This window comes from Homalodisca vitripennis, chromosome 1, assembly GCF_021130785.1.
Source record: "Homalodisca vitripennis isolate AUS2020 chromosome 1, UT_GWSS_2.1, whole genome shotgun sequence".
NCBI classification, from domain to species: domain Eukaryota; kingdom Metazoa; phylum Arthropoda; class Insecta; order Hemiptera; family Cicadellidae; genus Homalodisca; species Homalodisca vitripennis.
The window spans coordinates 117989718-118005915 of NC_060207.1; the positions used below are offsets into that span (position 1 = coordinate 117989718).

Below are 16198 nucleotides of genomic sequence, written 5' to 3' on the forward strand. Positions count from 1 at the left end.
TATGTACATTATTTCTCCTTTTAAAAAACAAAAAAGCATACTTAGACTATTACGTTATCCATTTTAGTAATATTTTAGTCTAAAATTATGTTTAGTTTTTGTAAAATATAACTTTGTTAATTTTATGTATTAGATCAATGTGCATGTAAAAATAGAATTATTCTGAACTTATCACCTGAATATATTGCCAAGTCTTTCGAAAGAAATGAAAGAGTGAAAAGAATAAGTTACCATTTACAAAATAGTAACAAAATACAGCAAGACAACGTGATAAATTATAACCAAAGTCAGAAACTAAGCAAGCAAAAAATATGCTAAGATTTGGTCAAACGGTCAAAGACAACGCCTTGGCGAAAGCAACTTCAACTAGCTGCCAGGTCTGAGGCTACAAACAGTCTAGAGAGACTTCATTCAGTACGGAAATTGAGGTTAAGTATTGTTTACGTGATTGAACATTGGATGTGAGTGTACTGGATTTCGCATTTAATCTGTTTAAATAATGGGATCAACAACAAACAATACATTAAACAACGTGGCATCAAAAGAAGAAAACACCGAGAATCAGAATAGCGAAGTTGATGATTTAGAATGGTCAGCAGATCAAGAAATACTGTTACTTTATTCCTTACATGGATTCAAACCAGTAGGTAAGAAGGAACTATTAGGCTATTATAGTTGATATTTGGGTATTTATTTACAATACCGTGACCATGAAAAATGGACTTTTTTTCATGGGTTGGGCATTTATAGCCAAGTATTATTATCACAGGTGCATATAAACTGGGGGGAAAGTATATTATTGTATTATATTGATGCCTTTCGGGCATTATTGCATTAAAAATGGAAAATAACCGACAAAATTTTTGTCGAACAACACTTGGAGGGTTAAGGATCAGGGGCATCACGTGATCTGGGATTCGACTTTTGCAAGCTCGAGTTAATTTTTTTTTCTAAAAGAGCAAGCAGTGCGCAGCACTGCGCAGCGGGCAGGCATCGTTGACAGAATTAACGTACTTGTCAGCATCATTTCAGTAAAATTGCCAGAAATACTGTCAAAAACAGAGTTTTCAAAAAATCGTAACTCCTTTGATTTTCGTTGCCGACGAATTTTTTCTTCACTATTGTTTTCAGGAAAAATTGTAGTTTTCAGGGGAAAAAAATGAACATACCTTTCCATGGTCACGTTATTGTAAATTGATACCGATATTTGGGTTTTAGTTTACCAGTCCCACTTTGTTTACATTTCCTTATAAGCTTTTTTATTTTTTTTTCTCCATATTAGCCTACCTTTAATTCCTAAACAGACATAACCACAATTAATGTTGGACATGACAGATATGTCAGATATGTGTTGATATGCTATGGTAGCTCAGTCTATTTTTTCAGTTTTATTTCAGTATGGTATAAATTAAAAACATTTTCATAATGTTATGATAAATATTTACTTATTCACTTAACATTATTTTCTGATTTTTGAAATAGAAAATACTCAGAAAAAGAATAAGAAGCAGGTAGGGTACAATAAGCTGACCCGGTTTTTTATATCGAAGAATGTAATCATCGATACCTAATATTCGCATCTCAAATCCTAGACTATCAATCGATATAAAAGTATCTAAATATTTCTCAATAACAATCATATGTTTTAAATTAAAATATGGATTTAATATTTACAGTGATGAAACAAATTATTATAAGCAAAATTAGGAAAACTGAAGACGACCATATTTGCTCCTCTCACAGTTACAGTTGTTTCTTTCCCACAAATTTCATAAGGATTTTTCTGTACGAGTCCAACATGTTGAAGCCACGTAAAACATATCTTATCATCTTTCAAAGCAATGTCGTGTAGTTTTCTAAAATTTACTGCCATTTTTAATAATCAAATGTTACTTATATGTCAAATTGAAATATTACCTTATGTGTATTATTTGAAAGTATTTACAGCTCTTGATATAGATTATTTAACCCTTTGGACGCCAACGCCCAAGGCTGTCGCCCTACCCATCACGCTAGCACCCGAACCAACTGTACTAGCCTAAACCGCCAGCCCTGTTTTGATGTTTTTGTAACCTATTACGCTTTGCTCTGTATTATCCTTAGTTTTTATGTTAATTGAATGTTTATTTTTTTATTTTTAGGAAATTATATGCGCTATCGAATAGTGTTATTATAAATAGCATTTAGAATGGAACTACATTGTTAATGATGTGGTAATGCCTTACCAAAACATTTGTTTACATAAAAGTTTCAATTCAGGCCAAAATATCGGTACGAAAAAAATATTTTTACCTATCGGTGATATTTTTATTCGTTACAGATATTATATCTAAGACTGCTCACAGAAATTCAGAACTGAAAGTTGAAAATTAGTTTCTCAAAAAATACTTTTAATTAGTGTTGATATTAGAAAACATTTACTATAACTAGAATTAATTTTACAGTAGGAAATACGTATGTACATACTTACATAGTATTAAAATTAGAGCATCTTCGATAGATTTTCTTCAAAAAAGTAAGAAAAATCTTTGTCAACACAATAATTATTTACAAATATATATACATTTGTCCCCGTCACTTCTAACATGTGTGTTTAGGGAAACACAATGGGTGGACACTAAACTGAACAAAATTGATTACAGATAGTCTTATTTACTTCTAAAATAGTCCTAAACAGTTTAAACAGACTTTTCAAGTTAAAAAATAACTTTTAATAGATGTTTTTCTCGAACGGCTGATCAATCGGACGTTGGCACTTTTCGCCCGGACCTCGGCGGTCCGATCGATCGAACGTTGGCGTTTTTCGATTAGACTTCGACGGTCCGATCAACCGGACATTGGCGTCCAAAGGGTTAAGTTATTTGTTCAAAATAATTAATCAGTATCGATTGATTATATCGGTGGTTATGAATGAGTAATATCGTTTGCCAATTTCAATATAAAAAACCGGGTCCGCTTATTGTACCCTACCCTAAGAAGCTACAAAATAATAAGCGGCCACCAACACAATCGGATTACGATTATCGATTCTAAATATTGATACTATTGAATAGGACATTTGACCTATAGATATTGATAAATAATCATTACCAACTTTCTTTATTTAGACTAGTGTCATCATTACCAGCTGTTGTAATTTCGTTTATGTAGGAGAAGGCTAGTAACAACGAAAGGCATAATGGCGATGAATATGCAGATATTGGCTCAAAATAATTTTATAAACACTGAGCAATGTTTTAAATTGTTACAATGTAATGACCTTGCTCCTTTAAATCCGAATTGTCCGGTTTGTATTGATGAGATGAAAACTAGAAAAGAAAGAACAAACATGACGTATCTAAAAACGATCTTGAGAAGACTTTTTTTGAACATGTTTTAAATTTGATTATGAATATAATGAAAAATCGTGTGTACAGTACTATTTTAGTTCAAATCAAACAAACTAAGACTTTTAATTATTAATGAATGTACTTTTGACGCCATCAGTACCTGCAGAAATGCCATTTCAGACTGGCTAAAGTAATCGTAAGTACTACACTGCTCTAACGTTGTTTAGATATAGTTTAGTTATTTTATGCAATCTGAAACAAATACATTGTGTTTTACATATATAAAAGTATAGCTTCACCATAATACGATTTTAAAAGCATAAAACTTAATTCAGTTTACTCAAAATTAATTCAAAGTAAAATTGTGTGTGGAAATACATTTAAAATTAAAATAATTTGTTTCGTTATTGACTAATGGCAGCAAGAACAGTGATGTAAGTGTCTTCTTTGTTTCATAAGCAGTCACGTTTATCCTTGAAAATACATAAGGTAGTTAAATGTTATTGTTTTGTTGTAATCATATTAATTATATATTATATTTTAATTTGTAAATTATTTTAATATTTATACCTTAATTTCTAAGATTGAAAACAAGCAAAACCATAATGTTTGAAATATCTATTACATTATTTGGTCCAACATTTTGTTTTTAGTCTTTGACAGTTTGCATTCAGTCTTCAGGAATGTTAATGATTCGAATCATTCGATAATCATCATCCGATAATGATCACCTGACTGTGTTGGTGGCCATTTATTATACTGCAGTCTAAGTTTAACAAACATTTTAGGGTAGAGTGCTATAAGCGGACCCGGTTTTTATATCGATTAGTATAACCATCAGTACTTATTTGTATAGGCTATCAAATACGGGTCTATAAGTCAAATCAAATAAATCTCATGATAAATCAATATATAAATATATATATATATCAAATCAATATATATAAATGAGCTATAACAACCAAACAAACAATTAGAACTGTAAATAGGAAAAATTCATAAATAATAAAGAAATGATGGGGAGACTTTAATAAGCGGCTACACTCGCCCAGTTTGATATCGATGAGTAACACTTTTGTGAAATCGAGGAAGGAATTCTCCCCATGGGTTACCAGGAGCCAAACCCACATGTTGAAGCCACTTAAATCTTGTCACTTGTAGGAAATATCTCACAGATTTTCCTCATGTTTAACGCCATTTTCAAAGTCTCAAAATATTAGTTATTTCTTGCTGTTTATTGTTTACATTGTTGAAATCAAGTGCTAAGATAAATAAATTGTAATATCGAATTATTCCTTCGGATAAAAACATCAAACCATTCGATAGAAACAACCGAATAACGAGTGTAGGCTGCTTATTAAAGTCTAACCGGAATGATAACAACATAACAAACATTTAGAATAGAAAATACGAAATACGCATAATTTTTTTATATATTTTCTCCTTGGTGGCAATGATTAACCGGTTTTAAGAAGTTGTTGAAGATCTTCTCCAGAAAGCTCTTCTATACAAATACTCACGGAGATGATCTGCAAGTGTTCAGCTAATATGCCACTTTTTAAACTTCGCTTCACTGTCATAAGCTTTTGACTGTCTGTTAACATCTATACAAGAAAATATGTTTATGATATGAAAAGTGTTTATTGTTATACAAGTTAGTTATATTCAAAAATCTGTATTGTTTAGTTATATAAAAAAGTTATAATTAGGTAATATTGTTTGTCAATATCAATATAAAAAACCAGGTCTGCTTTATCATATGCTACCCACATTTCACCTCACCAGAAGAATGAATTTGAGCTAAGCTTTACACGTTTTGGTCAATGGTTGTAAATTGTGTCAAGTCTAAGAGAAGTACGTAGAGTAATCCAATTTTGATCAAACTTGAGAATAACTTTTGTATTGTATTAATTTTCTTTACCTGTAGTACAAATTTCAATATTATTCGTGAATCAACAAAATTGCTAGTAGTAATTTTAACATTATTAATGTTTTCTGCTCATTCTCCTGAAGAAAATTCACCTATTCTTGGTTTTAGGTGGTAAAAATCACAAGTAACTGATTTTTAATATTGGAAAGTTCATTTTGCGCTTAAGCTATTTTTGTGTAAGCCTATTGTGCTTCTTGTTATGTATGTTTTTCACCATTATCTGCACCTCATAGTTTACCTGAGTGTTCTGTAATTAGAACTGTTCAGTGGTACCTTTCAGTTGCCATGTGGATAACCATGGTGTCCATTAACTATGATACTGTCATTTAGTTTGGAAAATTATGTACGTGTTTGAGTGTGGGTTACATGAGCAGTTAAAATATTAGGAAATTAATCCACTAATTTTTTAATTGGTCCCGATGTGTTTTTAGTGTGAGATTATGAGTTGGTTGTGTAATCATGTGTTGTTTTTAAATGAGGATTCATGAAACAGATAGTTTTATGTGATAGGGTATTATCAGGTAGTTTGTAAATATGTTGTACACGTTTACAAGATTAGAAGCCTATATATTGAGTGTGTATGACAATGCCTAGTGGTGTAATGGTCAGGATGATTGTATCTAACTGGATACTTGTTAAGTAAAGGGTTAACCTAATGCAATCATCCTTAACAAAACAATATAATGTTTAAAGAGATAAATATAACAAATAATGAAGTTGTGGAATATTTAAAGTGGAGCTACATTTCTTTCAAGATATTAAGATGTTTTGGTTAAGTGAATTAACACTATTTATTTGCTGTATTATGTTGCATTTCCTAGCTCATAGTAATGGCTGGAAGCACTTTTGTCAGAGTGATATGAACTTTTATTTTCATAAGGTCTAGATTAAGAAGGTCTAGGTGAGAAAAGTGGGAGAGATACAGACTCTAAAGACTCTAGCCCTGCCTATTACGTAGCCAGTCCCCAGTGTTTGATACTTTCTGGAATGTAGTAATACCTTGCAAATGAAGTAAAATCTTACTTTTTCACATGTTTCATCCTAAGCAGACGTGATTCACAGTGGTACAGAGGGGACAAAACCACACACCTCAAGAAGAGACCGATCTCACCAGAAGTTTCAGCGATAATGAAGCAATATGCTCGGATCAAGCGAATTAACGCCACACTACCCACAATATAGTTCTAGAGGGTTCTCTCTGTTGTGTTTAAAATATAGCATGATTTCTGATCGATCAGATAAGAGTAGCAATAGCTGATTTTACAGCAATCAGCTATCTGTGTACAGCCATCCAATGTAGCTCATTAGAAAATTTAGAATCTCTGAAAAAGAATGTTGAGATTTTGAACGGCTGTTACTTAAAAGCTATTCAAGATAACTAAACAATTTAAATGTCAAATTAACATTGAACTAAGTTTTGTTTTCCATATAGCATGGGAGAAATCGTTGATCTTGACATGCATAGAACAGCTGTGCGGTGGCAGTCCGCTATTGTGACTGACACGCTTGGCACCAGTCGCAAGTACAATGTTTATGGTGTAACAGAAGCCAAAGTGTGTTTTTTGTGGTATCCAGAATTTAAATAGATTATTAGTGTGCATCGTCGGTTTCGAGTTAAAGGTCAAAATTCACTAGATGATAAAGCAGTTTGTCACTGTTTTAACCAGTTTCATGACACATTCAGCTGGGATATTCATAGACATGAAATCTTAATGTTTTATGAATAAGATCGTGGACTATCAATTTGGGTATCTAACTGAACACATCATCATATTTCTTCTCATTGATTTTTTCAGGCTTCTGATGCAAGATTGTTGGATTTCTTAGATTTTGTCATCACGTGTTTTTGGCCACTGATAAACTGGTTAAGCCTGTTCAAAATCCCAATATTCTTTTTTGGAGGCACTGTATTTTTTATTATAACGGAACAATATTGTAAATATTATACAACTACTGTACTCATTTATAAGGTAATAATAAAATATTAAGAGATATGAAGTTGGTAACACATGAATGTTTCTGTAATAATTTGTCAACACATGCAGAGATACGATAATAACACAACAATTTACATACATAATAGATCAGAATGATAAGTATGCATATTGTTAGACAGTAATATACAATTGCAGCAGACTCCTTAGTGCGATGCTGACTAGTAATTTAAGATTACTCATTATAGAGTCACGAGGATGATGTTATGAGTATTTAATTAATTAATTATAATAATCATAGTTAAGTCAAAATTACTTGGATGGTTAAATGTAAGTTTAAAGTTATTATTAAATCTATATTACCTTTTTGATAATAAAAACAAATAGAATCAGGTAGATAACATAATTAGACAAACTGTTAATGTGGTAATAGAATCAGATAGCCTTGTAAAACTCTATAAAGTTTACTAAAGGAAAGTAAGTAAGCCTAGGTAAAAAAAACTTCCTGTAGTTTTGAATCACCTAATCACATACACCTATTCAGAGTTAGTAATTAATAAGATAACTCTTGTTCTGCAGTTTTATATCAATATTTTAATTGAAATTTATTTCCAGGACCAAATAAACATTTCCGTATGCTACTTATCCAAGATAGACTCTCCAGTGCCATGAATAAAAGGGTATCTTCATTAGCGATTTGGAAAAAATTGAATACATTGTATGACCTTGAGGCATTGGTAAGTTGTATTATACACTTTATATCAAAGTACAGGAGGGTGTAGAATAATAAATAAATCTTAGCCTTTAGAACTGATAATAATAATTTATGTTGACACTCTGTTTGGCACTCACATTTTTTCTGAGATTAATGTCGCTGACTGACATTCTAATCTGACATAGCCATTATAAAACATAGTTCTATAGTCCTAATCTAGAACACTTCCTTCGTAACTCCTACTGCACTCAATTGTGCACCTGATGAGGCAATGAGAATTCTAATTTACCTGGATTACACTATATAATCTAGTTGTCCCTGATGTCAAAACGATATAAATTGTTCGTTTTCAGCTTCTTTGTTGTTGACTTTTTTCTATCTCTTCAGACAAACATGATTCCAGATTCCAGTCTGAGTCAATTCTGTTACAGTGTCAGATTCCATGCTGCTTCTAATAAGAGGAAGGTGAACTGGAGTTAAAGTCAACATTTATATAATTTTTCTATTGTAACACATATTGATAACAAATATCTGTAATCATCATATTCTCTTTTATTAATAATAAGAGTTTGAATTTACAAAATGTAAATATATATGTAATTATGTTTTGAGTTGGTTTTTAGACTTTTATATCTTTGTCTCTTGGCTTGGTACAATTATAGTAATAAAATATGACACTTTTTTAGGATGAAGCGGAAGCAGAAGCAGATGCATTGGTTGCCGTGGAAACAGATTTCTCATTGCCAGAAGATGAGTTTGGGGAGTTAATGGCTAGTAAACTGAAACAACAGATCAAAATTGAAAAGTCAGATTCAGACAATGTAAACAGTAGCTATGAGCGAATAGAAGCAATAACTGATGTAAGAGCTGAGATAGATTCTCTAGAAGATGATGACACTTATAAACCATCAGCTGACACTGTAAAGTACACACCAGTTGGGAAAGAAGTAAAGAAGGATTCAGTTAAAAAAGGGCCAAAGAAAAAAGATCAGACACCAGTCAGAGATAACTCACCATTAAAGAAAGATAATGCTAAAGAAACACCCAAAAAAGATACACCAAACAAAAAAGATAATGCCAAAGAAGCAAAGAAAATCATTACAAGAGATGATGATAAAAAAGATTTTGGGAAGAAACCTATTTATGAATCTAAAAAAGAAATCACCAAGGAAGATAAAAAAGAGCCAGTTGCTAAAGCCAACAAGAAAGAAAATATTGAAAAAAGGTTATCAGATCAGATGAAAAAAGATGCAGAAGTAAAAAAAGCTGACCAAAGGAAAATCGTAGAGACACCAAAAAGTCAACGTGCAGAAGGTGTTAAGACCCGCCCTGAAACCCCAAAACAGTTACGAGCAGACTCAGCAAAACGAATAAATCAGGCTGAAATGAAGACACCTAAGACTGAAACAATAAAAACCCAGCGGAATGAAACCACAACAAAACTTCAAAGGGTCGAGACTCTTAAGAAAGAAAACTCTGACAAGAAGAAAGAAACTTCAGACAAAAAAAATGTGGAGAGGAAATCACCAGAGAAGTCTGTAGAATCTGCAAGGGGAGCGAAACTTCGTACAAGGGAGAAGAAGGAGGAATCTGACAAAACTGAGACTCCAACAGGTATTGAATATTTTGAATAGAATCAGTTCTAAAATATTGTAGGTTATTAGATGATTACAAAACCAAAAGCAGTCATCAAGCTTAAATTACATACAATTAAATCAAATTAAGTTCAGTGGAATATGTACAGTAAACTATACTTTATGAACCTATTACAAATATTATGAATGACAGGTGTCAGACGAAAATACAAATTTTCCTCTTTCTTTCCCAGTATTAATCAGAGACTTTTACAAGCAAGCATATTTATTTCACATATTACGTCTTATTCCCAAGCGTTTTCTCTCAAATCTTGAACCTCAGTTCAAAATACCTGTTCCCCCTACTCCAGCACCATTAGCAGAGGTTCATATGTTCTTCATCATCAATTTTCTTTTTTGTGCATAGTCATGAATGATTCGATTTTTATTTTCAGGTTTTAAAATTGTAATCAAAATTATTTTTCCTCTTCACAATGCTTATGTAAACTGAACAACCTCTCCATCTGACATTGTGTTGGTTAATTCAAATTTATTTTCATTGTACAGTTTTATTTCTGTATTTTTATTCAGAGTTTAATTTTTCCTTCACTCTGTATGGTATCATAAAATTAAAGGTTGTGCAGTCGATGTTTCCTACTGCAGATGCTAAGGTTCTTTCTGTCTCAAATTCGTATCAACATTAAGTGCAGTGAAAAGATTTCTCCTCCACTCCATTGCAGTGTTTAACCACAGACCCAAATTTATGACACTTTGAGCTCAAGACCAGACCTACTTTATTAGTGATACTAACTTTTCCATTCTATGAATATTTTCTCTCTCTTTCTCAAGCAGTTCTCTAAACTTGGCAGACTTTTTTCAGAAGATGGACCTTCACATCAGCATTTCGTCTTGAATTTTTTTTCTTATCTTTTTTTCATTTCAAATTACTTTTTGAGTTCATTTTTTTTATTTCGGCTTTTTGTAATTTTTGCTGTACAGTATTACAGTAAGTATACCTACCTTGATTACAATTTTCTTAACTAAGACTCGTACATAACTATCAGTCACTTCCATACCAGTTTTATCACTTTCATCTTTGCATTCTTGACTTTTATTCTCCATTCCCAGCATGACTCTTGTTTTTGATGCTGCTCAACATCTTCTACTTTAAGTCTGGGCCTCTCATTCATGGTATTTTCCCATTTCTTTTCTATCATTTGTGGCTTTCACTTAGATCAACATTTTTTTTATTCTGTGTTTTCCCGTTGCTTATTTAATTATTTTCATCACCTTTCATAGTAATCTGGACTTCTTCCAATAATGCATTTATTTCACCCTGGTTTTTTGCCATACTCTTTCTTCTCTTTCTGTGATGATTGTACATGTCAATCTTTCAGTCTGCATCTGTGACTTTGACAACATTTGCCTATTTGCCTGTGCTTTATTCATTTCCTCTCTGAAGCCAACATAAGCTCGAGATTTCTTAACAGGATTATCTTTTAATGTGTATTTCTGTCGCTTCACATTCTGAAACATTTTTTAGTCTCAGCTTAATTGTGTCTTCCAGTGGAAAGTCCTCATTTCTTGTTTGTTTCTTCCTCTGCACTTATGAATCACTAGTAATTTCATCATAACCAAGTAGTATTCTGAAAATTCAGTTCCTTGATCACCAGTTTTGCACTAAATCTTATCTCTCTTTCGTACTTTTTCAAAAACCCCATCACGGTTTTGCCCCTTCTTCTTTCTTAAATTTTCAAGGTTTTCTTTTTAACCAATATCTGGCCTATATTTCATTGGTTTATTTCAGAATAGGAACTATTAATGAGCAAATTATTAATTTGCCTTCTATCTTCTTTGCATATGGCTCAAAACAAAACGCTAAACATTAAATATCATGAAAGTTTCTTAAGAGCTTCCAAACCTCTGTCACCTTCAAATTCGCCTAGAAAAATTATAGGAGTGGGCAATATGGTGGGAAGAGTGCCATTGATTTCAGCTCCAAGTCTGAGACAGCGGTCAATTTCAAATGCTGCAGTAAGCGGAAGGTGAAATGGAGCTGAACTCAATATTCATACTTTTAGTGTGTTGAGATTGCTTACAGACAGCTAGCTAGCTACTGTACTGAAGTCTACTTCACCTCAACAGCTTTCAAAAGCTTGCATCAAGAGAATTCTAATGCAAGGTAATCACATGCACCCCATTCAGGGTATGGGGAAAAACACAAACATCCTCAGCAAAAAGCCGGCCTGAAATTAAGATATTTCCAACATTCGAGCTGTGAGATACCTATTTCACCCTAGTGTTATGTCAATGCTCTGTGATAAAGCTTCATTGGTAAGGAGGCAGGTTCATTCATTTGAAGGAGATTGGTATCCTTGCATAGCAGAGATGTCAAAATACAAGAACTAGAAAATGTCCTCCCAGGGGTTTAGCCCCACATCAGTCTGTAATTGACGGTATGTAGTACCCCAAACCTTAAATTGACTTTTAAATTGGAGATCGTAGAAGTTTCAGGGTGTATAAAGAAATAATAGGACTAATTTTATAATGTGCATTGTGATATTTGGTTGTTGTTGTCTGTGAGAGATTTGACTGACAATGCTGTGGAATTCCACACCATCTGCGTGGAAGTATACAATCAAGAAATGGAAGCCATTGTATAAGAACGTGTTCCATGTGCCCAGCATGGGTTTAAAGTTACAGCAACGTGCAAGCGTGCAGCAATCTGGTTTTGACTTCTGTAGAACAAATCTCCTACCCTGGAAATCATGTATTGATTGTTCTAACTAAATATTTCACAGTGTACCATGTATTAGTTCATCATATCTTGGACTAGTGTATTGTGCTTTTATATTGAAATGTGTTTATTAGCAACTGAAGTAAATACTTTTCAGGCACAAAACGGGAGAGGTCAAGAGATGCGATGGCAAAGGCAATAGAAGCAGTAGAGGAACCACCAGCTAAGAAAGCCAAGACCCCAGTCACTAAGGGGCGACCTACTCGCAATTCCATTGAACCCCAGAAACCTGCCAGCCCTGCTGTCAACCCACCCTCACCTCAAAAACGTCGTACCAGAGTGTTATAGACCCGATCTCATCATAAACCTTAGTTTCCTAATATATGTACAGTATAATATTTTTGTAAATATAGTCATAGTGAATAATATTGTACAGTGTACTATTTTGTTTGAATTTTGTCCACTGACTGAAAAATTACTTCAACAAGTTCCATTTGGGATGCATATTTAGATTCAGTTAATAATATTCATTTATTGCTATAAAGAATTATGTTTCATTAAAGAGTTTGATATGGAAAATGGAATGAGTCTGTTTTATAGGGAAAGCAATATTCAGGGTTGCTATGCTCAAGGAAAACAAGAAATTGTGAGGGAATTTTGCTAACTCTGGATAAGTTAGGGATACTTAAATCAGGGAATTTTAAAAATACCTGTTAAATTTCTCATATTATGCTGTTTCATTACTTCTTTTCTTAATTTTTTTTACAAATCTCAAGTTAAACGTGGAATCTCAGTTAAAGTTAATCTCAAAGGTGGAGGTATCTTTTATTGTCTTGGTTAAAAGTAGTGACTTGTCAAAGTCGAATCACAATTCCATTGAATCTTCAATAAAATTTGGATTTTAGAATCGATTGATGCCTGCCTGACAGGACTTGACAATCACATCTGTGGAGATCTGCAGAGAAATTAATAATTGGCCGATTTGCATTACAAAAATTACCAATTGCTAAAACGTGTTTTAGCTCTACTTTGTGTTTTTAAAATGGCAGATAACTTAATTGACATATTATATTACTTTTATAATAGTGTGCTTGCAGTTAGTATTTTGTATACAAACATTCTTGCATTGCAGAGAGTCTGCTGCGTTTATTAACTGACAAGAGCTGGTCAGTAGCATTATGCAAATTCTGTGGATTGGACAGCTCTCTCTCTCTCTCTCTCTCTCTCTCTCTATATATATATATATATATATATATATATATATATATATATATATATATATATATATATATATATATATACATATATAATGTATATATATTATCAGGAGGATTATACTGAAAAGTTTAGCATATAGAGCTAAAAACCTATATAGTAACACAGCTGACTTGGAAAAATACATTGATGATGTGATGAAGGCATTCGTAAGAAGAGGTTATCCAAGGAAACTAGTAAAAGACGAACTTAATCTAAAGAAAACACCACTTAATTCTAAACTTTCAAACAGGGATAAAAAATTAACCTAAATTACCAATGACTTACACTAATAAAAAGCCAATACAAAAACAAAAAGGATCACATTTATATAACAAAACCAGGTGTTTGGTTACAAAATTTGGCAAAATTCACTAGTAGTAAAACAAGCAAGGTATATCCTATTATGTAACATGTCTTTTGAGTCCAAAAAAAGGTTTACCAGATTCAATGTAAAAAATGTCCTGCAGATTATGTTGGCTCAACTACAAATACCTTGAGGACAAGAATGATCACAGATATGATTATAAGTACCAAGACTTTAAGAAAACTCTCGTCACTCATGGTCTAAATCAGAATGACACTTTTGAAAACACATATTATGTCAAACCTATTCGGCAAGTGCATCAAAATTTAAACCCAATTTATCTCAGGACACTAGAACAAGCACAACATTGGTTTTAAAGAGCAAACTTCCATATGGACTCAATATCAGGTAACTTGGCCAAAATGTCTAAATTGTAAAATAACATCGGGAAGAAATATTTAATTCATGTAATCAATGTGTACTATTTCTTTTCTGTTTATTTACTTTTACTAAAAAATTAGTAGAGGAACCAGAAGTTAATAACTTTCAAAACTCTCCCAAATTATTTTTTGACACTGTCTTCACAGCAGTTTTAGAAAGGCTATTCAGTACAATCCTACAATGAAAAGTGAGAATAGAACATGTACGATTGTTATTGACTCATTTTGATTACCACCACTACCAGGTGAATGATTATTGTGCAGTTGCACATAGTGAAATCTATTTATTTTGCTTGTAAAGTGATGCTTCATTTTTAACTTATATCTAATTTTTTTTGAGGATTCATTAAACTGAAGTTTAGACAATCGGGAGAACTTTGAAGACAATGTTGTCTACTAGTAAACAATTGGTTATAAAACATATAATATCTTTTTTTTACTGGCTTGAAATATTACACTTTTATTTATTTTTGGATTCCTCTACATTTCTAGTGTCCTATCTCATCTATTTCTTCCACTGGCTATCTATTTAGAAATAATTTTTTACATAGACATCTCTGCACCAAAAGCACTTGTTTATTCAACAAAGGACAACTAGCTTCAATGAAAACATTATGATAGCGATTATTAAACAGTCATTGCAGTGAAAATGTACTTTTAATCTATTAAAAAAAAAACTAACTTCAGTACAGCTAATGAGAAAATGTTTTACTATTTTACCAGTATGACATTGACAATGTGTCCTTTAAAGAAACAAAGGACACGAGGTATTGAACTTTTAAAGTGACAAATATTACGTAAAATATACACTGTAATCTCCTTAAATAACACATTTTTATTCTTGGTGGTTGTAAAAATATAGGATGGCACAAAAAGAACACATGGATTTTAGTAGTGTAGTATCAGTGAAAATGAGCTATCACAGGATACTTTTACAACAGTTAAGGGAAGAGACACTTTTAATGTGTATTGACGCATACGGACGCTATCCTTCTAATGTTATTTAAAACCATAATTAAGTATTTTGAATTTTTAATGCCCAATTCTCCATTTGGGTTGTTTGCCGATTGGTTTGGTGTTAATAAAACGTTTCTATGATTGAAATTAACTTACTGATAAAATGTTAAAATACTTTTGTTCTTTTTGCGCCGCCCTGTACCATATTATTAGAATAAAATATAGTGACATTTTTGTGTCAGTTATTAATAATAAATGTTGGTTTTTAAACCCAATGTCTTCAAAAAACAAAATAACAATCGATAGTTTTTATTACTTTCACAGTTTATTTTGCAGTAACTGGCATTAGTATGAGTGAATACTATTCCGTCATAAATATTTATTTAAATCCAAAGCTTATTTTATTAACTTTTTAAATTCAAAATTTTTATAAAATATTTAATTTTGAACTTCCCTCAAACAAAACTTTTCCTCTTTTCTTTTCGGGTTCAATTTTGGATACACTGACGAAATAAAACAGATTCAGTTAACAAAAAAAATCACAAAATGCTGTTCAGAAGTGAGCATAAAAAAATAACAAAAGGTATTGAAAGAATACACTATGACTGTGACTGTTGTGTCTTTCTAATAGTATAACAAACATAATAAAACAATGTTGAGTAAAAGGACTTAATTTTAGTACGCTGTGACATCAGTTCTTGTACAACTGTTATGTACTGGCTGTGTTAGTGTTATTCCAGTTTTTTTTATACCAGGCATGTAGTATTCCAAATGAAATATGAGTTATCCATCATGTGTTCGATTCCACTTCAGGAACATTGGAATTTAAATAATTGTGTACATTTTCATTTAATAACTTAATAATAATTTAATAATAAAGTTTAAACTACACATTTCATTATTTGCCATTTTGAAACTACAATATTTCATATTATTGTTAAAAAAAAGTCATACTATCATTCTCAATACTGGCAGTAAGATTGATCATTTTGAGTCTGGTTTAGAGCCGTAAAATAAAATT

The 16198-nt window shown here is 32.0% G+C and overlaps 1 protein-coding gene across 1 annotated transcript; it reads left to right on the forward strand.

The window, feature by feature from the left end:
* The first annotated feature begins 381 nt into the window (after positions 1-381).
* Positions 382-12647, forward strand: LOC124370226 (chromatin modification-related protein EAF7). The gene is made up of 4 exons (XM_046828519.1): positions 382-647; positions 7809-7930; positions 8595-9522; positions 12377-12647. The coding sequence occupies exons 1-4, from the start codon at positions 500-502 to the stop codon at positions 12565-12567; spliced, it is 1389 nt and encodes a 462-aa protein (XP_046684475.1). The 5' UTR covers positions 382-499; the 3' UTR covers positions 12568-12647.
* The last annotated feature ends 3551 nt before the right edge of the window (positions 12648-16198 follow it).